Below are 26145 nucleotides of genomic sequence, written 5' to 3'. Positions count from 1 at the left end.
GTTGTTTGGCGGGGGTATAACCAGTCGCTGTAGCGACATTTCTAGTTTAGATTAGTGACTGCGTGAAAGGTGAACTTGCGATACTCAGATGAGCGCTAGACCCGCGGGTCTGTTGTATTGTTTTCAAATCTCCTCATCAGGTTGATAATTTTGCAGCTTAAAACTGAAAATGAGAATGGAATTGTGGACGAAATGATTCCTGATTTATCTCTCACCCATAAGCTTACGTTCCTCATATATTCTTGTCGAGACGTACAATATGTATCTAGCTGAGAGGTTAAAGGCGACGTCTCTGGCGCCAGAGACGTGAGGTTACACACATTCGGGTTCAAACCCCACAAGAACACGAAACAAAATACTTCTATCTTTTACTTTTTTTTTCCTTCAAATGAGTAATTACACCTTCGTCCATGTAGAAATCACATTCTCATGTAAACGCACCCATACGCACACACACACACACACACACACACACACACAATATCCCTTTGTTTTGTGTTGGAGACCACATTGCTTCGACTGCTGCAAAATTTTACAGGCTTATAGGGTTTGTCAAACTTATCATATTATATAATGACGACGAGATGAGACATAACCCTCTTGGTTATGTAAGTAATGGTCAAAGTTCATATTTGAAAATACAAATGTTAAACTGAAGGTGACTCTTAAAAGACTTTATCGCCATGTTTGATTTCTGTTTCCTTTTTTTTTACATTTTGAAGACCTATTCAGTTACATAGCCTGTCTAATCGACTTACTTGCACATGCCGACACATGCATGAAATTTCCACTTGGTTGCATGACAGAAACAATTTGATCTGAATTATGTAGGACTGTATAAAAAAACTGGACTTCACGAATGTTTCTCAATATGACTTTAAGTCGCTGTTTAATATCATTTTCGTTGTCGATCACCCATGACCGATCTGATGACCTCCAGCATATCACCTATAACTCGTTTTCAGTGTGAAGAGTTTCATATCTCGTTTTTTTTTCTTTTTCATATTTGTCCAGTTCACTTATAGGAATGATGCATCGTGAGGATTAATGAATTTCAGTTGCAACTGACAATTTTTTGTAACTCCTACTGCAGATCAAGAAATGGTATCCATGCAGCCTCTGTGTATACTGTGTGCTGAACTTTGGACATCATTGTTTAAATATTGGTCTACATTTGTAGATGTACCGTTGTAAGCATAGTTTCTGTCTAAATGGCGCTTTTCAAAATATGTGCTATCCAATCTGCTTGCAGTGAAGACCACTCGTGTCTCAATTTAGAGAGCGTGAGAAAGAAAAAGACTGAATAAGAGGGGGGGGGGGTGTGGGGTTGAAGAGAGAAGAAGGCAGGATTGGAACTCAAGAACCCGGCATTGAGCAAACAGTAGAGGGATTTACACTGATGACGTGAATTACAATTTTAGCAGGATACAAATCTTAAGATGTGCATCACGATCCAAATCATAGGATTTTTGCCAGTGTGGACATAAAAAATCTCACTTAATAGTGCTGTCAGCACAATCCAGGAAATCCAAATCTAAATCCAAATCCAGGGAAATCCCGCAATATCAGAATTATCACGATTATTTTAGAAATATTGCAAAAATGTGCACCCCCGCCAATGTGTGAATACTGTGAGAGCAAATAATCTTGAGATTTTTTTATCCCATCATTCGAAACAGTTCATGGACACAAGGGCAAGGGTCACCATTTTGATAGATTCGGGTATGAGCAGTTTAGTCAACAAATTATAAGGATTAGCATTTGGTAAGATATTTCTGTCTGTCTGAACAGGCACAAAAATCATGGTATTTTGATCGCGATCGACATCTAGCTATATTATATTATATAATAAATGACACTAGTGTGGTTTAGTCTTCACTTCAGCTTCTTCTTTGATTCGTGCATGCTTGTATTTCAGGCACTTGTTTTATCCATTGTGAACCAGAATGCCCTATGTGCTTGTATGAAGATTGCCAATTTGTTGGTTTATGATGCTTTCGCAGCATTCTTGTGGAGGTACGTACATTGTAGTAGTCACATTCACACTTTGAGACAAAATAGCAGGATAACAATCGTGATACAAAGACCGAGATTTTGCGCCCATTCAGACAGACAGACAGAAATATCCTGCTAGTTGCCAATCACTTTAAATTGGCGATCAAACTTGGCATGCTCAAAATCTACCGCACTGGTGATCCTTGCCCTTGACTGTACGCACTGTTCAATCATGTATGTTTTGAATGACAGGATTGAAAATCTCTCGATTTTTTGCTCAGGTGTTCACACACTTGCTGCATGATGCAAACTGTTGTGCTTTTCTTAAATTATGACTATAATTCCAAAATGATTGCAATGATTTCTCAGGATTAAGATCACCCTATTCATTGGGATTTTTATGTCCATACAGGCAGAAATATTTTGGTTAGAATCGCAATGCAAACCTCAAGATTTGTATCGTCCCAATTTGTGTCGGTGTGAATCCCACTATTAATGCTGTAGAAGTGAAGATGTATGTTTACCTCGTTGGATTTGGGGGAGGGTAGGGTCATTGTTACTGAGACTACATTGTATATATGTGTCTCTGTGAAGCGTGCTTTTTGGCTGATGGGAAAAAAAGAAATCTGTGGCTCATATTCTATTAAACATTGTTCAAACATTACATTGTGCTGCCAGTGTAGCATGACTTTAGTCTTGTTATCTTCTTCTTTATGGGAGGGTTAGGGGTGGGAAAGGGGTGGAAAAGGGGCAGTGATGTGAAAGCCAGCAGAGGGTTGCAGCGGCACCCTGCTGTGTCCAACATTGCGACTGAGCAGGCATTACCATTCGAGCCCTTTCTCACTGCCAGGAGAACTCATTGGCAAACATGTTGCATGCCAATCCAGTATATTTCTTCTTGAAAGTCTGAAAGTGATCCTGAATCCTATTTTCCCTCCAAAACATTGTATGTTTTTGTACAGTACATCTCACGTTGCATTTGGCAAGTTGCTGTCCGGAAATTGTGCTTTCCAGTCGAGTTTTGCTCCAGTTTGTAGGTGCGAGTGTGTACTTTGAATATGTTTGACCTCTTAAAAACAGGATTGAGGAAGTGGATCTTGTCTAGACCTTGTATTCTTTTCTGCCTGTGATACATTGTACATACATTTCACCAGTGATCGTAGGTACATGAAATGTTTTCTGTTTGAATTACACTCGTAGCAGGCTATGGTGCTTGTTACAGTACTGAGCTGTTGTGTAGAAAGCCAATGAGGAAATCCATGCAATGTCTGAACACTTCTGAATGTTAAAGGAGACCTCCGGATGAGTTTCAGACTTTTACATTTGAACAACTATGAATTAGTTATACCGGGTACAGAGTTTCAGAATTCATAGTGATTGGGTTGAGGAATAAGAATGTTTTCAAAATTTACAACAAATTGCAATGAACAAGGCTGATGACATGTCATCCTCATCATAAGAATGCATGAGATGGGGCTCAAGGAAGCAGAAAAAAAGATGGCATGCATACATTCTACACAGGTGAACTTGTTATCAATTAAGCAAGTCGTATTGTAATGGAATTACATTGCTTCATTTCTGAAATATGTGAGGCTCCTATGTCATCAGCGTTGTTCAGTGTAATTTGTTTAAGATTTTTCAGAGCATTGTTTCTCTGCTCAAGGACCACAATAAATTCCACAAATCTGTACGTGGAGCTGTAAATTTATGTACTGCATGATGTGAAATTATGAAAATTGTCTGGAATGGCCTACATTAATCCAGTCACCTCCCTGATTATTCAGAAACATGCCATATCAACATGATGTCAAACAAGTTCTTTTTTTGCGAGTGTGAAACCCCTCCGTGCCATGTGAACGATGTCTCATGCTGAATAACGAGTGAAAACATTCGGGGAGTGGGGCGCTTTGTTTGGGGAGGGTTTGCGAGCGTAGTCATAGGCAGCACCACGCAGACTACTTGGAATGATGCACTGTTAACATATAATTGATGGTGCAGCTGAAATTGGGGGGGAAAAAAATTTGCACAAAGAAGAAAGACAAATGCTGGAAACATGAGGAAATTGCTGCTTGTGGTAGGAATAGCACATGCTTTATTAATTAAAATGTGTTAAAACAACAAAAATTATGTCTGCAGCGAGGGTCCATGTAACAAAGACCATGAGAAAAATAAAAAACAAGATCATTAAAAGAAATTTACTATTTTAGAGTTGCATACTGTAAAACGAGGAATGTTCGTGTGCATTTTAATTTTGCAAATTTCGCGAGCGCCAAGATTTGCGAAATTAAAATGCATGTGAAAGTTCTTGTCTACACTAATATGCATTGAACTTCAGTGCGGCCGTCAGATGGTAAAACGGTCTACCTCGAAAATTTGACTTTTTGAGGTAAATTCACTTTCCGGGACATGTGAGGGTGCTCTTTCCAATGGTGCTATCGAGAAAATCCGATCATGCCTTGTTTTAGAGATAATTTCTGCTATCTTGTTACTTTTGTGTATTTTTCCTTCAGATTTGATGGTAAAACAGTCTATCTTTGAGTTAGCATATTGTCGGTAATATCGTTTGGAGGTAAAACGAGCTATCTTTTACATAAACCATATAACCTTCTTAACTGAGATTTTTTAAATCATCGCTGTCAGATGGTAAAATGGTCTATCTTCGAGTTAGACCAGTTTACATAGTATTTGTGGTCTATCTAGAAGATAGACCATATTACCATCTTATGATGTGTAGCGGGAGTGTATACATGTGCTGTGGTTAAACAGTCTATCTGCACAAAAATCTCATTTATTTTTAATCAAAACCCCAAATAAGCACAAAATTCTTCAGTTATCAGTGTTTAATATGTTTCTTCTTGTCCCATTGCTAAAATGCATTATACCCATCTCCTAAAAAAACTCAAACCTCTAAACTTTAAAGTCATTTTTCTCAGAACAGCAATTTTCGAGATAGAACGTTTTACCATCTGACGGCCGAGTGGCAATTCATGAAAATTTCATGCCATGAAAAAGGCCGTTGGCTCTAATTCGTGAAAATTTCATGCTGCGAATATTTCATGTTTTACAGTAATCTCTAATAGAGAAGAAGGAAGAGGAAGGAGAGAAGGAAGGAGAAGAGAAATAGAGAAAGGTTGAGAGATGGAGGAAAAAAGAAAGAAAGGAGAGAAGGGAAGAAACGTAGAAGGAATATAAGTGTTGGCTTTAACTGCTGAGAGGAAGAGAAACTTTGAATCTAACCTGAAAATGGTATGCATTCCTGTGCACACAAATAGTGTGTGTGCAATACCTCCTTGGTATGTACTCGCCTGCGAAAATTTTACTGGATGTGAACACTTCTGCACAGACATCATTACTGCCGGCATTGGTGTTGACATAGCTGCGTGTTAATGAGACTATTCCCCGTCCCGTAGCGTGTAATAATTAGCAGAGGCTGACTGGGCAGAAAAGAAATGGCGGGGTAATTGATAATTCCACTAACTCCTAATTTCAGCGCTGGTTACATCATCCCGACGACACTGTCTGCCATGTGGTTTGATTACAAAACGATCATGTGTCATCATTAGAGAATCAGAAGGATGCTTATTCTGCACCTGTGTATATTGGACTTATGCCCTGCTGCCTCTGACGTACTCATGCCTGCTCTGCACATCTATACTGTCTCCTTAAAGGCATTATTTACCATTTGCAGATGAAATGAAAACCCAGCTTTAGTTCTTCAAAATAGTTCTAAAATGTGAGTTAGGGATAGAAACAACCAATGTAAAAATGTTGATACATAAAATGTGAACAATAGTTAAATTTCTAGAATAAACCATCTACAGTTACTGTTTATTGAGAAAAATAGTGATGTCTCCTTTATATATTTTAGGCTGTATTGCAAAATTGTTATATAGTACATGTACTTGTAGGATGTTTTATGACACAACTGACCTATACATGTGTATCAAATGTGATAACTTGAACATCTTTTAAATCACTGCTCCCAGTGGTAAAGAATACCATTAAGTGATGAGCACCACACTGCTTTTGAATAGCAAATTTGATTGAAACAGGGCAAGGTCGGCAATATGCAATCATTCATCCATTTCTCCCTCGACCTTCCTCACAAAAGATATGATATTGATGCAAGGTGACAAATCGATTTCGCTGAATATCAAGTTGCTCACTAGCCTTGTATACATGCTAGTGATCTGTTGGGTTTGAGATTTCTTGGTAGGACCAAGGAGGTATGAGAGTTCTCTCATACTTCCTTGGTAGGACCCAAACAATGGGCAATTTCATGTGGCAGGATTCACAATTTATGATTATTCTAGCAGCCGGCTGACATGGACCAAATAGTGCAATGTATAAATAGTCTATGTATGGTATGAATTCATCTGCCTAAAACATTATAATATAATCTACAGATCATGTGCAATAGCTTAAATGCAACAAACTGATGCTATTAATTATAGGACATGCAATTAAAGCAGTTTCTTTTGCCTTTTTACTCATTGGTGTGTTTTGAACATAGTCAGTGACCCCCCCCCCCCTTTTTTTAACTGCATTCAATGTGCACACAGAGATCGTGTGTGACAAGGCTCAAGATTGTATCACTGGTACAGATGGTGAACCTTCTAACATTGCATGCAAGCCCATTACATTTCCATAGTATTGTGCATCAACCAACTGATAATGTTTGAAACCATTTCAAAGAATTGCCTCTGCAAATTAGCCTTTGGATTTTGCATACTGGGAAATTGCACCTCAATGTTTCTACGTACCTCTTTGCTGCCAATGACATACAAAAAAACAAAACCTCAGTTGACCTGTGTGGCAAAAAAAACAAGCAAACATCACAGATCTGACAGTAGGGAATCATGATATACGACGGTTCTTGATGTAGTGAAGAAGTTTACATGAGTGGAATTATGTATATTGGAGGTGTGAACAAATTGTATTTTCCCCCCTTTTTTGGACCCAAAATACAGGTTTCATTGCATTGAAAATCTTTTTCTTTTTTTTTTAAAGAAAATTGCATTACTACACATGTCAATTTCAGGAAAGATAGAGATATAGTTTTTCCTCCCAAAAATATGTCTTTGCAGCCCATAGAATACTGCAATGCTGTGTACATTGAAGTTGGCATTCCTGCAGCGGAATGTCGACTGCCCAAGAGGCATTTTGTGAAGTGGTCAAGCCTTGAACTCAGGGTCTGCATATCAACAGTCCTTCCTGCACACAAACCACTCGACCACACCGTATTCAATATATGCCCACTTGAACTCAGGACCTGCACATTAAGTCCTTCACACACACAAACCACTTGACCTCACTGTATTTACTGTAAGCTTGTTTGAACTCAGGGCCTGCACATTAGCAGTCTTTCATGTATACAAGCCACTAGACCACACCATATTCACTGTTGTAAAGTGTAAGCCCATAAAAATATCTCCACTATTTTGCAAGTGATCTTGTCATGGTAAGGCAAATTGTAGATCGCAGCTGCCTGTCCTCTCATGAAACTTGGACTTGTACAGATTCCTCGACAAAATCTCGACTTTGAGTCATGTTTGTGCTTCCTATCTTGTCTAATCTGCAAATCTGCCATTCCCACACCTTGGGCATTGTCAGGCTGTATGCTCAAGAATTTATGATCATCACTCGATTGCAGTAATCGGGAAGCAAGAACTTGTTTGCCTGTGTGGTGAGTAGTCTGGGCAAACAAGGACCTAGTCTGAAGCACCTGTCAAATGCTCGACGATGGCTTGAACTTGTCTGGCAAATGAGTAGTGAGGCCTGCCTTCTAAATTTCCACTTTTAAAGGTAGTTTTGATGTACAAATATGATTCTTTTTTTCAAAGTAAGCCAGTTAACTCTCACTCCATCCTCTTCACAAAGTTATGATTGTTAAATGATTACAAAGTCCCCAAAACAAAGGATGATTTTTCTTGTGAAGATTTTGTGCACACATCAATGAGTGACTTGGCAGGCCATATCTTCATTATCTCATCTCATTTTCCCCACATGCCTTTGAATGATATTACTACTCTTAACAACAAGGTGAAATTTGGAAAAAAAAAATCACAATTTCTTGGTTTTTAAGGTTTGGTATTTTTTTTTTCTGAAACTTTCACCGTTCTTTTTGTTTGATTTAACTCTACATATTATAAGATCTAAAGCTTAACATGGAGTGAATTTTCTGTTTTTAGACTCCCAAAATTGTATATGCACCGGACAGAAGGGTTTTTCAAATAGTTGGTTTATGTATGAAAACTTGTCAAGTAAATTTCTATCTGTATGGCTTATCAGCCAGACTGTTTGATAGACAGAAGGGATGTTAAATTGCCTTTGCATGCTAGAGATTGTTGTTGGAAAGGTGACAAGATATTTGCTCCTATGACAATTGCTCTGGTCTTACTGTATTTTCTCCAGGGACTGTGGGTTTATAGGGTTGTGATAGGGTTTTAGGTTTAGTTTGATGTTAGAATTAGGATTATGATTAGGATCATGTTTTGCGGTAGAATTTATGTTTGGCTTTAATAGTATGCATATATTTCATGGGACCAATTGTTGCAGGAGCAAATTTCATGGAACTTACTGGAAAATGCTAGATTGCTCAACAGTCTAAACAAAAGTCTCTATAAAGTGTGAATCTTTGTTTATTTGTGTTTTTTTTTTCAATGGATATCTTTTGGTCCTTTGCCATATCTTTTGCTAATGTACTAAACTCAGTGGTAATGACTTTGTGTTTGAGTGTATTGTTTGTATGTTGTGTGTGTTTGTGTGTTGCATGTGTGTGACTCTTCCGATTTGGTGCATGCAAGCGCATGGCGTGTACACCTGTAGGAATGGGTACATCTGTTTACATCCTGTACTTGTTTTGGGGAGTCTGCACACATACAGGCCTGTTAACACATATGCCCCAAAATAACAGTTGATAAAAATAGATTTTCACAGGCAATGCACAAACAATTCATTCTTGTTTGTTGACGCGCACACACAGACATACACACACACACACACACACATACACACAAAAATCACTAACAATATTGTGGTTTGCATTATGTTGCAAAAATCAGTTCATATTGATTTTGTTGGGTTTTTTTTATTCATTTACCATCACCGTAGTTTGCCCAGTTTAGTATGTGCGAATGGCAGGCAAAACCAAAATATTTTTTGTTTTCCACACCATGGTTCAAATCATCGTGCTAACTTCATGTGAAGGTGACCATGATCATGTGCAGTTGTTCTTTATTTGTGTAAGCATGCACAGTTCAGATATTTCAAGTGTTTTGCCCACAACTACAGTGCAATCCCATTTTAACAAACATGGTTATAACAAAATTCCGGTTACGACGGAATAAAAATTCAAGCTGCAACATTATTGGCTCTATGTTTGTTTGTTTGTTTGTTTTTACATTTATCTTTTCTGTCACAATGAAATTTTGATTAATGAAAGAAAACTGCTGGTCCCGAGGACTTCATTATAACAGGAGTCCAAATTTGCTATAAAATCCCAATATAGAAGACTTTAATTGTTATGTCATAAACTCTCAGCTGCGCGGCGCGCCTCGCCCTAGCAGAAACTGGAGCACGCACTTTAGTGCCTGTATGGAAACCTAAAAAATGCGCAGCTTGGACTCCCAAGTTCATTGACCCGACCTGCCAAAATATCGAAAATCCTTCATAAATCCATAAAAATTTCAAGATCTCTATCAAAATTTAATCATCTGTACCTTGTGTCATTCTCAAACTTTCCAGCAAGTTTCATCCAAATCCGTGCACAACTTTTTGAGTTATTTTGCACACAGACAAACAAACAAACAAACGGTAATGAAAACATAACCTCCTCCCTTGGCGGAGGTAATAATTCCTCTGTGTGAATGGCCCTTTGTACAATATAGACATGACTTTAGTATGGTACATGTACATATTAAAACAACCCCTTTCATTCAGTGAGACACTTTTCTGCTGGTGTGAGTAGAAGAGAAGAAACCCAGTGTTTTAGTTTATTTTTTCATTCATATTTGTTTTTTGCCCATTCGATGCGAATAGTCTCAGAGAGAAACGTTTGTTTGTCGAGCAGAGACAACAGTTCCCCCTTTATGCCAGCAGTACTATCAAATGTCATGCTAAAATTTCCCCAGCTGAAGCCCACAAACTGTGGTAAATAAGTTTCTCTTTTCTCCCGATACATTCTGCAGGTACTCTTGTGTCCTGTGGTTTAAATACAATGATGAGACTGTAATGTGATATCAAGTAGTTTGCATTAATTTCATTCCCAAAGCAGAAGGTAGTCAAACTTGTTGGGAGTGTGGCTTCTGACCAAAATTCGTCCTCACTGGCAGGGTGTGAAGAAGGTCATAAACAGCCAGAGGCTCAAGTCACACAGCAGTAATTTAATGTGTACCATACATCACATTACGCATGTTTTCACTTTGACTGTCTTCATTTTGAAAGGGGCGGGGAAGGGGGTTGTCATCATGTATGGGAAATTAGTAATGTTGTCTGGAATCGAATGGGATGTCCGTAGAGTTCAAGTGCTGTTAGCATACAAGTTCAGTGCAGCCTACAGTCATAGCTCTATGAATGAATAGGAAGCATTCATTACAATGTTTGCTTAAATGGAATGGGGATAGTTTCAACATTTATCTCTACCACTCCTCAAAGCAACCTCACAGCAGCTGATTGACAAATTGCCCTTCAGCGACAAAATTAGGCACTGATTATTCTGTGTTTTAGCGGTATGGTAGCCATGATAAAAGATGATGGGCTCATATAGATACATTTCATGGCCACACTGAATAATCGATGCTTATTTTACGTCGATGAAGGACAATTTGTCAATAAGGTGCAAGTAAATAACTCAATGAAGGAATTCATGGCTTTGAATGTCACAGTAGTTTCTTCAACACTGTGACACTTGATTCAAATACTGGCAGAGTGTTGGATTTAGAGATCTTTCAAAATGGTTTCAGATCACATACTTGTAGGGTTCATGCAAAATTTTCATCACAGTTTTTCCTAGGATCAGCGTGATCTCTGAATGCTTCATAGAATCACAGGTCTTTAACCCCCTTCCCTCCCATTTAATTATGTAATTAATATTATGACATTACAGCTGATGAACATGCTTTTTTTACTTCACAAAATTTCTCAATCAAAGATTATCTATTTAGCCTTTGATGGCATTATTGCCTGATGATTGTATTGCTATTATGGGCAAAGATAATTTCTGTGATGTGAACTACTTGTGGCAGAGAGCGTCTTCACGAGTAGGTTGTGAGGTATATTTCTGTATGGTAGATCTCTTGGGAGCTAAATTATATCTAGAAGGCATCCAATTATGCTGGTAGGGCATTGCTAGCGAGGTGTTTTGCATAATGTGACAAAAATTATGTGTCTTTACGTGCTCGTGTACACCCTGTACAGGCTGCCGGAGGACTTCTTTGCATGGTCATCCTATAAAGACTTCTATTTCTTGGATGGTAAAGAACAGGAACACCTTGTTGCTATATGTGTCAGTATTTTGGTGATATGACACCATGAATTGTGAAAGAGATCATGCAAGTGTTATGCAGTGCTATAATGATGATTAGTATGTAGTGGTTATTCTTCCTATTTGTAGCTTACTTTCAGCTTTCAGGATAGAAAATGTCGGGTCCAAAGTTAAAAATCATTTCAGTACTTTATATTTTCTCTTTATGTAAGTCTTTTTTTGTGGGGGGGGGGGGGGGCTGGGGCACTCTTTACTCCTAATAAAACATGAAAATGTGTCATAGCTACAATGCTACCCCACAAAAGTCAAATATGTCGATCTGAAAAAAAAATAAATAAATCATTTCCGGCAGACAATGACAAAGAAACTTCCTATCATTATCACTTGCAATACCATTCTCTGTCTTCCATAGAGAGAGTATTGTATCTATTGGACACCCCTTTCCCCCACTGATGACTAGGAGGAATGCAAAGGAAAGCAATTTTGGTGAAATGGACTGTGCCCCTTGTTGTAGCTGCACATTCGTGTTTTGCCTCGTAAGGAGGAGTGTAAATGACCGTAATATCCTCACGATGTATCAGGAACTCATTACAGATGGATGACAGTAATTCAGTAACTCCCTCCTCGCGCCTCTTCAGTATCGACTCCACTCGCACACCGGAACGTTAACATTCTTGTCGACGTTGATACAAGCATGAGCGAATCATGGCGTGTATTGTGTTTAAGCTTTGCGACCGTGGGGCACACAATGCAGTTGACCTACATTAGAATGACAGAAATCAATATTTCCTTCCTTTCCAATGCAGTGAAAATTTCAGGTCTCTTTCTGGTCCTCAGTATGAAAAAAAAGATGGTATAACAATATCTTTCATCAACCTGTGTATAATAATTTTCATAATTTGAAAAAAAAAAATATACCCAGACCACCAACATCAGCAAAGTTGGATGGTCAGCAGCTCATCATATGTGGCATCTTGATATTAAATCATCTAAAAACTTTGCTTTTTTTGGTCACCTTGTAAAATTTGGTTCACACACATGTGTGTGCTGTGTTTTAAATGAGGGATGATAACAGTAAACAATAGTAGAAAGATATTGGGAAGGTGTGAAATAATCTTGAGGGAGTTTTGTTCTCAAGCCATCAATTAATCATTTTGCTATCTGAAAAACCATCAGGCAATGTGGGTAGGCTATGCTGAAATGCAAAATATTACCTCCCGTTCATACTTGTTCCCGAATGTGTCTTTCAAAAAATGAAAATTTGTTGAATTCTCTCTCTACTTTTTATATATTATTCTATGCTTATGACATCATAAACTGCAGTAGTCTTCTCATCCAACAGTGACTGCGCAGGAACTTTTAAAACTCATACATTTTGGACAGATTGTCCAGTTTTTCCTCAAACTTTCACTGATGTGTTATACAGATATCTGCTTTCACTCGGTTTACATGTAAATTAATGTGAACTTGTCCTTTAAATTAATTGAAATCCGGAGGAGTAATTGTGGTATCGAGAGTCAAATCTACCATAGATTTCTTCCCCTGACCTCCAGTCTGTGTCACTGAAGGTCAAGATGGCAGAGAATGACATCTCAATAAGTAGTAGGATGACAGGTCAAAAGGTCATTGTCAGTAGAAGCCCAGAGGGATGTTGGAGGTCAGGGGCTCAGGTGGTATGGGAATCAATGGTTGGAACCAAGAGCCACACCCAGTCTAGTCTTGGTTCCAGTCTGCTTAATTTTCCCTCTTGTTTTGATCCTTTCACACCAGACTGTGTGTAATACATTAATGATGCACAGGTCTGAGTGTATCTGTAGGAATTGTGTGCAGATCAAAGGTAACCATAGAATGCTTTTAACCCAGGAGGCGAAGCCGAGTGGGTTTCAACAAAATTCCATAGTTGCTTATTTGTGTGGTTTGGTGCTGTATATCTTTTCTTTTTTTTTATGCCTCCGCCACGAAGTGGTGCTGGAGGCATTATTTCATAATTCATTAGCATTTCATTGGTTAGAGTAAATTGTTTTCTTTCACTTGAAACCTTTGTTGTTGAATTGTTTGTTTTGGTTCTAGAATTTCCAAGAACTCTTCATTGCTAACTTAGATAACTAGATCATTCTTGAATTCACAACATACTTTTATAGGAAATTAAAGTTTTTGTTCCTATCTTTAACAATTTTATATACAGTGTACATATTAATACTTTGCAGCTTCCATGAATTTTACCAGTTTTATGTAATATATTTTTTACCAAAAAAAAAAAAATGTTATTGAATCTTTCTCAAAGATGTGCAGTGAAATCTAGATGTACCAGTTTCATAATCATTATATGGCAATTTTTTTTCTGCAAAATTCCCACTGGACATGATTAAAGACCTGGTAGTGTTGGGTTTACCATGTAGTGGGAAAGCTTGCCCAGCTCGGATACATATTTGAGAATCCCTGTAAGAAATTGTGTACAGCTTTATCACTGATCTATATGCAAGTACACACATTGCCAAAGAATCTCTCCTGGAGTCGACTGCTACCAATGAGCGTATGCTTTGAGCTTCATTCGCCGGCAGGCACCACTCAGTCAGAGATGCCAAGTTCAAAAAACTTTTATGAGTGAGATTTTTATGACTCGGCGCTCGTGCGCATGCGCACGCGAACGAGGAGGGTGTCGCCCTCCCATGGTAGGGAGCTTTTTTAAATTATTAGCTCTTAATGATGCGATCTGGTGCATACTTAAGTGACTATTTTTTGCTATATTTTGAAAGGCAAAAGGGAAATACCTTCAATTGCAACTATCACTCTAATACTTTGGGCTCTGCTCCTTAATTTTGGCCCAAATTGCAGACTTCACCAGATGCGTGAGAAAAATGGATGCCATGCGTGAGATCGTGAGACAGACCCTAAATGCTTGAGTCTCACGCAGAATGCGTGAGACTTGGTAGCTCTGCTCAGTAGATTTTTTGAATGAGTATATGTGACCCGCTACAACAGAAGGATCCTAAAGTCGCTGACGGGTGAGCCGAGAAAATTGAGTTTGAAGTCAGATTACCAAAATCTGTCAAAAAGTTCGGATTTCTGTTTTTAACATAATTTTGTAGTGTAGCCCTGAGTAATGTATCTTCTATCATCTGCCGAAATTTCGAAGCTAAATGACCAAAGGAAAGGCCTGAAAATAGCATTTTTCTGGGCCATGCTTGGCTCGCCCGTCAGCGACTTTAGGATCCTTTTGTTGTAGTGGGTCACATATCGTATCTTGTTGGGCAGCGAATGATCAGTTCAGTCAGACCATCCATTGTTCCCCATGCTACTGTGATTAGATCTGCACACAGATCTGTAAACAGTTTCACAGCTATCTGAACCATGAAGCCAGATGTTGTGTTGTCGATGTGCAGGAAATAGGCAGAATATTGAAAGAGAAATGAGCCTATGAAGCAGGATGTTTTTTAGAACGGCTAAGAAAAAGTCTGCAAATTTATTTGAATGGCAGTACAGTAAAACAGTATTTCTAGTCTGACTTTTCCTGGGCTATTATGAACACCTGTCCTGTTTAATGCAAAGTGCACAAACTTGGCACAACACCATGTATTATGCAGTGTTTTGAACATCTGGTTTAGGAATACAGCTAGTTTGGTTTCAGGAAATTTGGTCGGTGAATGAGTTTTATCAAATCTTTGATTACATCAAAACGTTATGCAAAAGTCTAGGACTTTTAAGGATTTATAAGGACATAATTTGGCATCTCTTTTCATTATATTCATATTTTGTTTGTTCTTGAGACATTTGTGGGAGGGGGTCAAAACTGAATTTTTAATGTGCATTCTTATATACCCTCTGTATGAAAGTACTGGGATTTGAATATGAATTAAATTTCATTTTTATTTTTTTGAAGATGGATGTAAAGAACAAGCAAGTGGCAGTCAGAAGTAAGGAAGAAGTAGCGACAAGCGAGTGAAGAATCTTAAGAGTCTCGTTATACACTCTGTGTACGAGTGTGTGTCAGCTCTCGGCTCTTCCACATGATGAATCGATTATTCTGACAATTGTAGACGTACCTCTGGAATCTCTTCTGAAAACCACATGCTTTGTGCAGCCAGTCCCCAGCAGGCAGCTTACAGTTTGCTGGGCAACGTGCTGTGCATACAATTTACATTCAAAATCTCACATATCAAGCTCTTTATGCACACTCTCATGCATCTGTAAAATGCTATATTTATTGTCTATTATTATGAGGAGGAAACTGGACAGTTTGTTTTCTGTATTTTTCTTATATCTAATTATTAGGAAAACACCAATTTTTTTTTTCTTAAGAAATCTAAGCATGTGGCTTAAGATTCCTGCCATAGGCTTTCCTACACATACTGTACTTTTCAAGGCATTAATTCCGCTGTATACTGTATAGTGGACTGAGCTGGGAGCCCAGACAGACAGTACATATTATAAGGCCTATATACACACACAGAACCAGTACTTCAGAACAGGAAAGAAAGTGATCAGGGCATTGCATCCGGTACAGCAGGAAATATCACTTGCACAAAGATGAAAAGGGGGGAAAGTGGCATGTATACTAGGCAGTGATACGGCCATACACGTACAAATGTAGCTGGATGTACCAGTGTGAAAAGTGCGCTGTAGAAGGATATTTACTTAGGAGGAAGGAAGTGGAAAGAACCATGTTGGCCAGCCTGCCGACGCTCCGAGTCCGAAGATGTTATTTGATTAGCACAGGGCAGACACGCTGGTGGAGATTTTTGCTTCAAAATCACGAACCTGTCCTTGCTCAGTGGATAGCAAACGTCCGTCATTTGGGTAGCTCTGGCGCGCAGTAAAAAAGACTAATATAATGCTATTTTTTTTAAAGAACTGTTGAATGATAAAGTAAAAATTTAATAGAATACCCCCCCCCCCCAAAAAAAAAAAAAAAAAGCAAGATGTTACAACTTATTCAATATGGCTGGCAGCTTTGATATATCCCATGTTAATTGCTATGCAGTAAACAATGATCGCACATGGGCTTCGAAGCAGCATTTGAGTTTTTCTATACTTGTGGCTCAATTTTAGGGTCCCCTCATTCTGATATCAGGGCCCCTGATATACAGAAAGTAGTATCAGCGACTACGATAATGATGACAAAATAATATGATTGTGATGACAATGACAGTTCGTAGTCTATCATTACTGTCCGTTTACTTCAAGCACCCTTTCACAAACTGTGGTGCTCAAAGTGTACTTCCGTCATACAATTTTGCCAAACATATAGGCCTACAACTTGTGTATTGGATAGCAGAGATTTGGAAGACCTAGGCAAGACACTTATCCTCATTTCCTAGTCTTTTTGGGGACTAAAGACTGTTTGAAATGCTGGTGTCCCTCAATCTTTCAACAGTCTCTTACCCTAAGAATCCCAAAGAATCTCCTCCTTTTACTCTCTATGACAATTGAAAATGCAACTTGACCTAGATTAAAGGATCTTCCTAGTTTGATTGATCTATTGCAGTAGCCAAAAATCCTATACCAAGAACTCACCACCTGGTCATCTCCCAGGCAGCCAGCCAGTCGACCAGAGGTCCCAGTTTCCAAGGATCCGCCCCGATTAAACCAGGGAGGTGGGATGCCTGATTAAACCACTAGCTGGTTGTCACTATGCAGTGTACACGCCATGTCAATCACTCTTATCAAATTATGAAAAATATTCAAAGTATGACCTTGCCCATACCCACACTGAAACCAAAGATCCCCGCTGATACACGACACTACCAGAAAAATGCAAGGTAAGAGAGAGAGTGGTATAAGAAGAAAACAGAAACCGTGCTCCTGGGTACTTCAAAGAGAAGCAGTGCTGAGAACCATTTTACCGAGTCCTGGTATTCCGCAATGGTGGTGGTTACAAACCAGCAGATCAGTGAAAGACAGCAAGATAATTCAATCATTCTAAAGGCAAACACTGCATGCACGTCCTATGGTTACTGTCAAGCTAGCTTGTAGCACAGCAGTGACTTGACTTGCTAGGGTTACCTTTTTCATCTTCACAGCAAGTAAACATAAATGAAGCATGGAAAGGTCGCAGATAAGGCAAAGAAAACCTTCACCACGACTACTACTGACAGTTCTGCTCAAACTGGACATTGGTTTCATGAAGACTTTGTGCCTTTTTTTTTTTCCAAACATAAATTCTTATATTTTTTTGTGAAAATTATAAAGCAAAAGACAATTTTGTCAGCATGTGTAGCCTCCAGATATGATTAATTTTGCAGAGGAATGTATCTGCATCATTTATAACTAATTGATGATCAAACTGTCATTTCTAGGATTGATGATATCTTGCTATTAAAATTTCAGCATTCAGTAAGTTACACTTTTTTTGAGAGGGGGGGGGGGGTGGAATTGTTTTCTTGCAAAGTGATAAGGCCCATAAGAATAAGTCCTAACAATTTATTTTCACAGGCAGGGTTCTTGCTCTCTTCAGCTCAAATCTGATGGTTAGAAAAGCTTACACCGACAAAGATGAGCCAATCTGTGTATCCTGTGAGGAAATTAACATGGATAGAAATGTGCCATCTTTCACTTGTGCAACCCCTGTTATTTAAAGGGGGAAATCCATCCCCAAAACAAATTAACTTTAGAAGAAAGAAAGGAAAAACCTTCTGAACATTTCAGAAATGACAAAAATCTGATAAGAGATAAGGAAGGTATGACTTTTTGAATTTTTATTTTTTATTTTTAATTTTTTATTTTGGGAAACGCTTCTTGACCAGTCCCTATGAATATTCAAATGAGTGAGTTAGTGTTGTCATGCCCTCACAATTTTTAATGTACATTATGTGAAATTTGGAAAATGTGTTATTTCTAGCCAATGCAGGTAAATTCATTAACCCATACTACCAAAATATATCATAATTAACATTGATTCTTGTTAATTTTGGGTGGTTTAAGTCAAGTTCTATATTTTTGCAGCTGAATATGAGATTTTTTTTCGGTCATTTCTGTACCAATGAAATCAATAGGAAATTGTGATGGCATGACACGAAGCCTGAAGCCCCATTTCATCTGAAATTATACCATCCCTTTAATGATCTGTTTGATGAATTGAACAGCTCAAATAACTAGTGTGCATTATGTTGAAAAGATCCACGTCCTGTTCTCATAGAGAGTTCTCATCGGAAGGTTCACCATTATCCTGGAAACCATCACTGCGCTTTCACGCAGAAATCCGGTCTCCTTCAGGACCGGGTCTTTCTCAGTAAATTCCTCGGGTAGATTAATTGCTTGCGATCCTAACCACTCAAATACCAGATGTGACAGTGTGGGGAGGTACGTGCTAATGGGTGATCTGATTAATTGCGCATATTATAAGGTGATAATTCTTGTCTGAACTGTCCTGATAGAAATTAACAGAGACACTCCGCTTCATAGTTTCTAGACAAAAAAAAAAAAAAAAACCTAAGAGAACTGCTTTTTGTTTGTGCATTTCATTATTGTGATTGTGTTTGGTATGGTACGTGCTTGTTTTTGTATTGAAAGTGAACATGGGTTGTATGAAATCCATGGATTATCTTTTAATGCACTGCTCACTTGTCATTGTGGAAATTACAACCAGTTTAAAGTGAAAACATAGTTCTCATGTGCTTTTGCAGAACTGTCAATTTTTTTTGCTCCAAAATGTACACAATATGCATAAGAAATGTGTCAAATAATATGCTTCAATAACACATTTTCAGTTAATATAATGACGAAAGTAAGAAATATTAGCCATAAAGGTGTGCTGGAAGTATAACAATCTACAAGCATACCCAATCAGTTCAATTCAGTTTCAGTTTATTTTCAGTTTATTTTATTTTTGTATGGGACCTGCTTCAGCCACTTGTGGTTGCTATTAAAGTAATTTTTTTTTTTTTGTGTAATTGATTATCGATAATCAACAAATGGGCCGCATTAGTATCCATTGATCTTTCACGCTTGAGTGAATCCCATGGAGCTCTTTGGAAAATATGATTGCTAGGACATGATCAATCATCATGTAACGTTCTACCCACTCACAAAAGGGAGCTTTAGATTTGCAGCAAGGACGCTTGAGACGACGATTGAGCTGGACGTTCTCCTCTTCCCTGCGTCGTGCTAAAAAGTAGCTTTAGATTATGCTAGGACGCAACCTATAAAGAATAAAATGGCGCCCCCATATGATCGACGCATGAAGTAGCTCCGTACATCGTGAATTGAGCGGACGTAAAAATAGCCCAGAACGCGTCGTGAAAAACTCGGGCAACACAAGCTATAAATAGATCGACTTGACGCGCGTTTCTGCGCATGCTCAGAACATGTTTTTTTCCACTGAACGTCCCCATCCCGAAAATCTAAAGCTCCCTAATGCTGAACGAGGAGGGCTCATGTGGAATAAAAGTCATGTACTATGATCAAAGTTATTCTATAGGTATGCTTTTGATCTCAAAATACTCTGAAACAACTCATTACTCTGCCAATTGCGTCAGCGAGGTACGTTTCTTAGTATACCCTTTCGATGTAATGCAAACATACTCCAAATGGTGTTGAAAAATGAATTCTGAGCCCTTCTGAGAACTGTGTTTTGGCTTTAACGACATGCAGTTGATTTGTAAATGGATTTGACAGTTTATTGCTCGGCATGTTCTCACGCTATTTGAGACGTCCAAAAGATGACATCATTTTTCTTTTTCTTCTTTTCAATCATGTCTCTGGTGTTCACATATCTGGTAGTGGGTTTACTGCCAGGTTTCGAGTTCAGTGATCGACATGAATCATGACGCAAATGAAAGTACAATTTGTAGTTCCTGTTCATGGGATCGTTTTTATGCCTCCGCCACGAAGTGGTGCCGGAGGCATTATGTTTTCGGGTTGTCCGTCCGTCCGTCCGTAATGAATTTTGTGGACAAGGTAACCATCAAAACCTGTTGAGGTATCCTAATGAAACTTGGCATGTATGTGTATTAGGGGGTGAAGTTGTGCCTATCAACTTTTGGGTGCACATGCTCAAGGTCAAAGGTCAAAAGGTCAAGGTCAAATACATAAAATTTCACTATTTCCACCATATCTATTGAATGCCTGAAGATATTTTCTTGAAACTTAGTGTATACATGTATTACCCAATTAAGATTCTCTGGTGAAAGTTTGGGTCATGAGGTCAAAGGTCAAAGGTCAAAAGGTCAAGTAAAAATATCAAAACTTCTTTTTTTTCTCCGTGCCTTGGAAAATTGTTCAAGGTATCTTCATGGAACATAGTATATGCATGTACTGACTGGAAGTGATTATCTAGAGAATGTAGGGTTCATGGGGTCAAAGGTCAGGGGTCAAAGGTCAAGTGCAACACTTCAAAATTTTACTATTTCCCTCATATTTATGCAATGCCAGCAGGGTTATTAGTTTTTTTACACTTGGTGTATGCATGTGTAACCTAATAGAAATTCTCTGGAAAGTTTTTTTTTTTCTTCTTTTTTTGCCTCAAAGGTCAAAAGGTCAAAGATCAAGTGAAAGTGCTGAACTAACTTTTTCCTCCATATCTCGAAGTGGCTCAAGTTATCTTGAAACTTAGTACATATTATGCATGTTCTACCTGAAAGTGATTATCTTATGAATTTTAGGGTCAAGGGCCAGATGAAAATGGTAACAATTTACTATTCAATTCAGATTTTGCACTTTTTCTCCACACCTGTACCTTGAAAATTACTCAATGCCTAAATGTATGAATGGGTCAAAGTCAAGTTAAAGTCCTTAAATCCCTAGATAAATGCTCTCCTATTCATCCAATTAAACCTAGGTCAATGAAGGTGAACATTCAACACATTTGTGACAAACTTGTCATTTCAATATTTTGCCAATTTTGTGAAAATGTAATCACACATTGTCCACATGTACTATCTAGACCTATTGGGAAAATCATGCATTATGGCGGAGGCATACCAGTCGCCAAAGCGACATTTCTAGTTTAGTTTTATTAAATAATGACAAGCTTAGATTTTGTACAAATGATCAAAGAGTTTACAGAAAAATATGATCTAGTGAGAACTTTGTATGTAGATTACTGTAAAACTAGCATTGAAAACAAATGCATTCAAATATTTTTGCTTGTTATATGTAACACTATGTAATGTTTTGATTCCATGGAATTGAAAACATGCAAACTTGATTTTATTCTGCCAAGTGTGAGTGGGCAAAAAATTTTCACTTTTACTGTATGCATTGTGGTATTTTATATTTCAGTTTATGTCAGTACATTATTCATGTTTTACATATCTTCTGCAGTTATGTGGGAAAGAAGATACTGAACATATTACCCCCCAAAAAAGTATTTCAACAAATGCTCGCTTGTGTGTTTGAGCCTAGGTAAAATTGTTCAGCAGAAGAACGTAAGCACCCATTCCAAAAGAAGTAAAACAAAAAGGAGAAAAAAACAACATTACAAACCATGTAAGCAGAATTAGGGTGGCAGAATAACACATCTGGCTATATTATACTTGGGACTGTCATAGGTGAATGACTAGTACATGAGATGATTTATATTATTACCTCCGCCAAGGGAGGAGGTTATGTTTTTGTTACCGTTGGTTTGTTTAGTTAGTTTGTTTGTTTGTTTGTCCGTGTGCAAAATAACTCAAAAAGTTGTGCACGGATGTGGATGAAACTTGCAGGAAAGGTTAAGAATGACACAAGGAACAGATGATTAAATTTTGGTAGTGATCTGGAAAATTTTATGGGTTTTATGAAGGATTTTCGATATTTTGCTACGTAGGGTCAATGAACTTGGGAGTTCAAGCTGCGCGTTTTTGAAGTTTTCATTGCGCGCACTAGTGCGTGCTCTAGTTTCTGCTGGGGCGAGGCGCGCCGTGCATCTGAGGGTTTATTACGTAACAAAGGCTTCTATATTGGGAAATCAGCGATTTTTCAGTGGGTGGAAATCACTGATCTCTATGGAAGAGCAAGATCATTGGTGGAAAGTAACAGCTTGGCGGAGGTCTGCTCTCTCGGAGTGCTTTTCTAGTTTCATTTATTTATTCCAAATGATCAATCACAAAGTGGTTTAATTTTGTGCATCATATGATTTCTCAATTGTGCACATCCCCCTTCTCCAAAAAACAAAACAAAACATAAACATAAACAAACAAGAGAAGGGAAAAATAATGAGAGAGGACACAGATTATATTTTTCTAGCGAAAAAAAAAAATAGTAATAATGATAAAATTTTGTTGTACATACCCAGTGTACCAGTAAAAATATTTTGGCACTCAGTGTAATGACTTCACTCTTTGGGAAGTTGCCCTGACTAGAATGAGTTCATCCTTTCACAGTCACTCACTATTTGCTACACAGTGAAACAGACCGTTGTGCAAGCTCATAGAACCTAGCTGTTGTGATTTAAATGCCAAGGCGACGAGAAATGCATCACTTTGTAAGCACAAAATAAAAATACTTTCAATGCACTTAAAGTTGCCTGTGCTCACCACAGCATTTCCAGTGTTCAGTTAAACCACCAGGCTGAACTAGAATGTCACTGTTAATTCACAGAGCAATCAAAAAGATTCATGTATATTCATTCTCTTTGTGAGCAGAATTTCCAATGTACGCTATAGCCTAATGGTTGCGCTACACTTCCCACCAAACAGCAGGTGATAGATTCTAGTCTATCTGTATCAATATTTCTCCCACTATGGTGCTTGAATAGGTTAGGTATCAGCAGGGAGGTGGTATCTACACTGTACCACCTTCATGGTATCAGATTTCTTATTTTTTGTAAAGCTAAGAATATCTTTGATCTGTAAGCAACATGAATCAAGTCAAACATGTGGCCCCTGCCAATGAAGTTTCTCCTGGGGTATATTGAAATGTTGCAGAACAGAAAAAGGGAAGAAAAAAAAAATCAAAATTCTTGTGCTTATTTTTGGACTATTGCTAGTATAAAATTGCTTTTATTTTTGACCATTTGAACATAAGCATTACAGAGGATATTTGTTTTATCACAGTGGGGCTATGATGTTGGCAATGTTTCACAACCACATACACAGTATCAGTTCTTGGCAGGCTATAATCTAGGCTAAACAGGTAATAGGCGTAATGGTAGGGGGTCCACCTGTAGTTTCTTACCCCCTTACCCTCATAGGACGAGAGTATGTTCTGTCAGCGGGGAGTGTTTGGAAGGAAGTCAGGTAGCATTCGCTAGGAAATGAGACAACTTCCTCTGGTGATGTGCGTCCCTGACTGACAGATCTGCACATCGCTGCATCACTGCAGAAGACAGTTGAATGACAAATGAGATTCTGAGCTCTGAACTATCGATTGTTCATATTCTTTTTTACTAGTATAAAGTAATAGAAGGTGTCTGTTCTGTAAATTGACATGGTTTCTTTTCTTCTTCTGTACTTTCTGCAGTGGCTGAGGCTGGAGGGGTCGTGAAGTCCAAGAACCTTGGAATGCAGGTGCAGAAGAAGATGCTGGGTAAGATGGTGACAACCAAGAAGGTTGCCAAGGTCTTCATCGATGACACCATGGGTGACCTTTTGGACAATGTCTACAAGCTCTGCAAGGAATACAAGCAGAGCAAGAAGGATGCCGAGAAGCTCATCAAGAACATCATCAAGATCGTCATCAAGATCGGCATCCTCTACCGCAACGACCAGTTCAGCGATGAGGAGCTGAAGATCATGGAGCGGTTCAGGAAGAAGTTCCGCAGCACGATCATGACCTTCGTCAGCTTCTGCGAGGTGGACTTCACCTTCGACAAGAACTACATGGTGGAAGCACTCTCGGCGTGTTCAGACTTGTTGAGCCAGTTGGTGGTGCGACACCTAACAGATAAGTCGCAAGGGAGGATAGACTATGTTTTCGGGTTCTTCCAGGATGGTGCTTTCATGGACACTCTGTTTGACACAAACAGTCCACTTAAATCTCATCTTACTGCAATTGTTGCAGGACTCAACAAGTTATTAGAGGAAGAAAGCATATAGCAAACCTGTCCATTCTTCCACTGTAATTTTTTTTTTCAGAATTTCTTCTCCTTTTGTATTTTTGGAATTTTTATGAACATTATTGTGCAACTTTGATAACAAAGCACAAACAGACATGTTTATACTCATGCATTTTGAATGACACTTTGTCCTGGCATCCCGATGATGCTGTTAATGCAGGATTTGTAGAAACTTCTCACAGTCTTCACAAGACATGCAACAAACCCAGGAGCCTACATGGGGTAGGAAGGATCAAACAATCCCTGTGTTCAGATGCTAATCCCTCCAAACGTCGCTGCTGCTGCGGGATCGTGGAATCAACCAGTGTTGCGCCAGGCCCTGAAAAGATTCACCGCTAGTCGGAAGATGTCTTCCCTCCTCCTGCATGGGGTCATACCCACATTACAGTAATCCATCGTTGGCACTGGGTGGAGTAGATGGAGTTCCTTGACATGAAAGCACAGTACCTCCACCAGGCCCTGGGCTGATGTAGGAGCCTGTTGATAAAAGTTGGATGACAGCTGGTGGGCAAGCTTCATTGTCAAAGTAAAGTTAAAGTGAAGGAGGGAAAGTAAACTGTGATGTCATCAAGACCAGCCATCTGCAAAGCCGTCCGCAAAATCTTCAGAGAGGGCAGCAGACAATCGAGGTGTGATTTTTTTTCCAAACTTCTCCATATGCCTCCTAGTCAGACGAAGTGATCTGTGAGAGGGCAGCGTTCTGTGTTGGTTTGTGTATTTATACCTGTTTGTGTTCTCCCGTTTTTAAGACTGTTCGAGCTTTTGTTTGTTTATGTTGTGTGTTTTGTGTAAAAGGAGATTTTAATTTGGCAGGGTGCTGAATTTCGTGTAGGTGTGGTTACCACAGAAATATGCAGCTGTATCATATTTGTGTCTTTCTTTTTATGTTTCTACCTGGTGTGCAAGATGTCTCAACTGCAAGCCACTTTTTTTTTTAATTATAAATTTTTATCCGAGATGCCATTGGAGTATCTTCGTTTTTATTTCCTGCATTTTACTATCATATTTGTAGGGCTGTAGCCCAAAGAGTTTTGCTAGAGTACCTATGAAATCTGTAGGCCTTGTCATACATAGAAAGTGCTCCATTAAGTCTTGACAGAGGCGAAGTTGAAGGGGAAATGGAGGACAGGACTTGTTTGACAGGGGCAATTAACCCATTGAAGACAGATTTTGCAATAACACTCATTTCCCATTGGCATTTGCCTGAATATACTTGGGACTAGTCTTTGATGGGTTAACGCAGGACAAGGATATGTGAACTGCAACTACCAATTTCCTTGAAGATGAGTCTGTAGAATATCAGATACCCTTGCTGCCCTGTTGTGAAGCACGCAGTAGTTAGTGAATATCAAGTCTATTTTAGAAGAAAGGAAAATACCAGAAGGCAGGGGAAAAAATGTAGAAAAGAAGAAGAATTCTGAGTAGTAGAAACAGTGTACTATGAAGTATACATATTGCTTGAGCCTCAAGCACTCCAGCTCAGGAAACCATGTTGGTTGCCGCATGCAATGCCTGAATTCTGGCTATCAGGAAAATGAAATGGCTGAAGAGCCTAATTATGCTCGCTAGAACTAGTTTCGTTTGCAGCTGTAGTGGCTGTAAGCTGCTGTGTACAGCACATTATGTACAGTGAATCTTTGCCCTATTCTTTGCCCTCTTGCATGTAATGTATTGATGCTCAATTTGTTTT

The 26145-nt window shown here is 38.7% G+C and overlaps 1 protein-coding gene across 1 annotated transcript in view; it reads left to right on the top strand.

The window, feature by feature from the left end:
• Positions 1 to 24435, top strand: part of LOC140230958 (tumor necrosis factor alpha-induced protein 8-like protein 1) — a 39934-nt gene extending 15499 nt beyond the window's left edge. The window contains exon 2 of the mRNA XM_072311102.1: positions 23861 to 24435. Within this exon, the coding sequence (XP_072167203.1) occupies positions 23861 to 24435 (575 nt within the window). The remainder of the gene's footprint in view (positions 1 to 23860) is intronic.
• Positions 24436 to 26145: the final 1710 nt, after the last annotated feature.

The sequence above is a fragment of the Diadema setosum genome, chromosome 7 (genome assembly GCF_964275005.1).
Source record: "Diadema setosum chromosome 7, eeDiaSeto1, whole genome shotgun sequence".
Lineage (NCBI taxonomy): Eukaryota > Metazoa > Echinodermata > Echinoidea > Diadematoida > Diadematidae > Diadema > Diadema setosum.
This window is presented reverse-complemented; position numbering and strand designations above follow the sequence as displayed.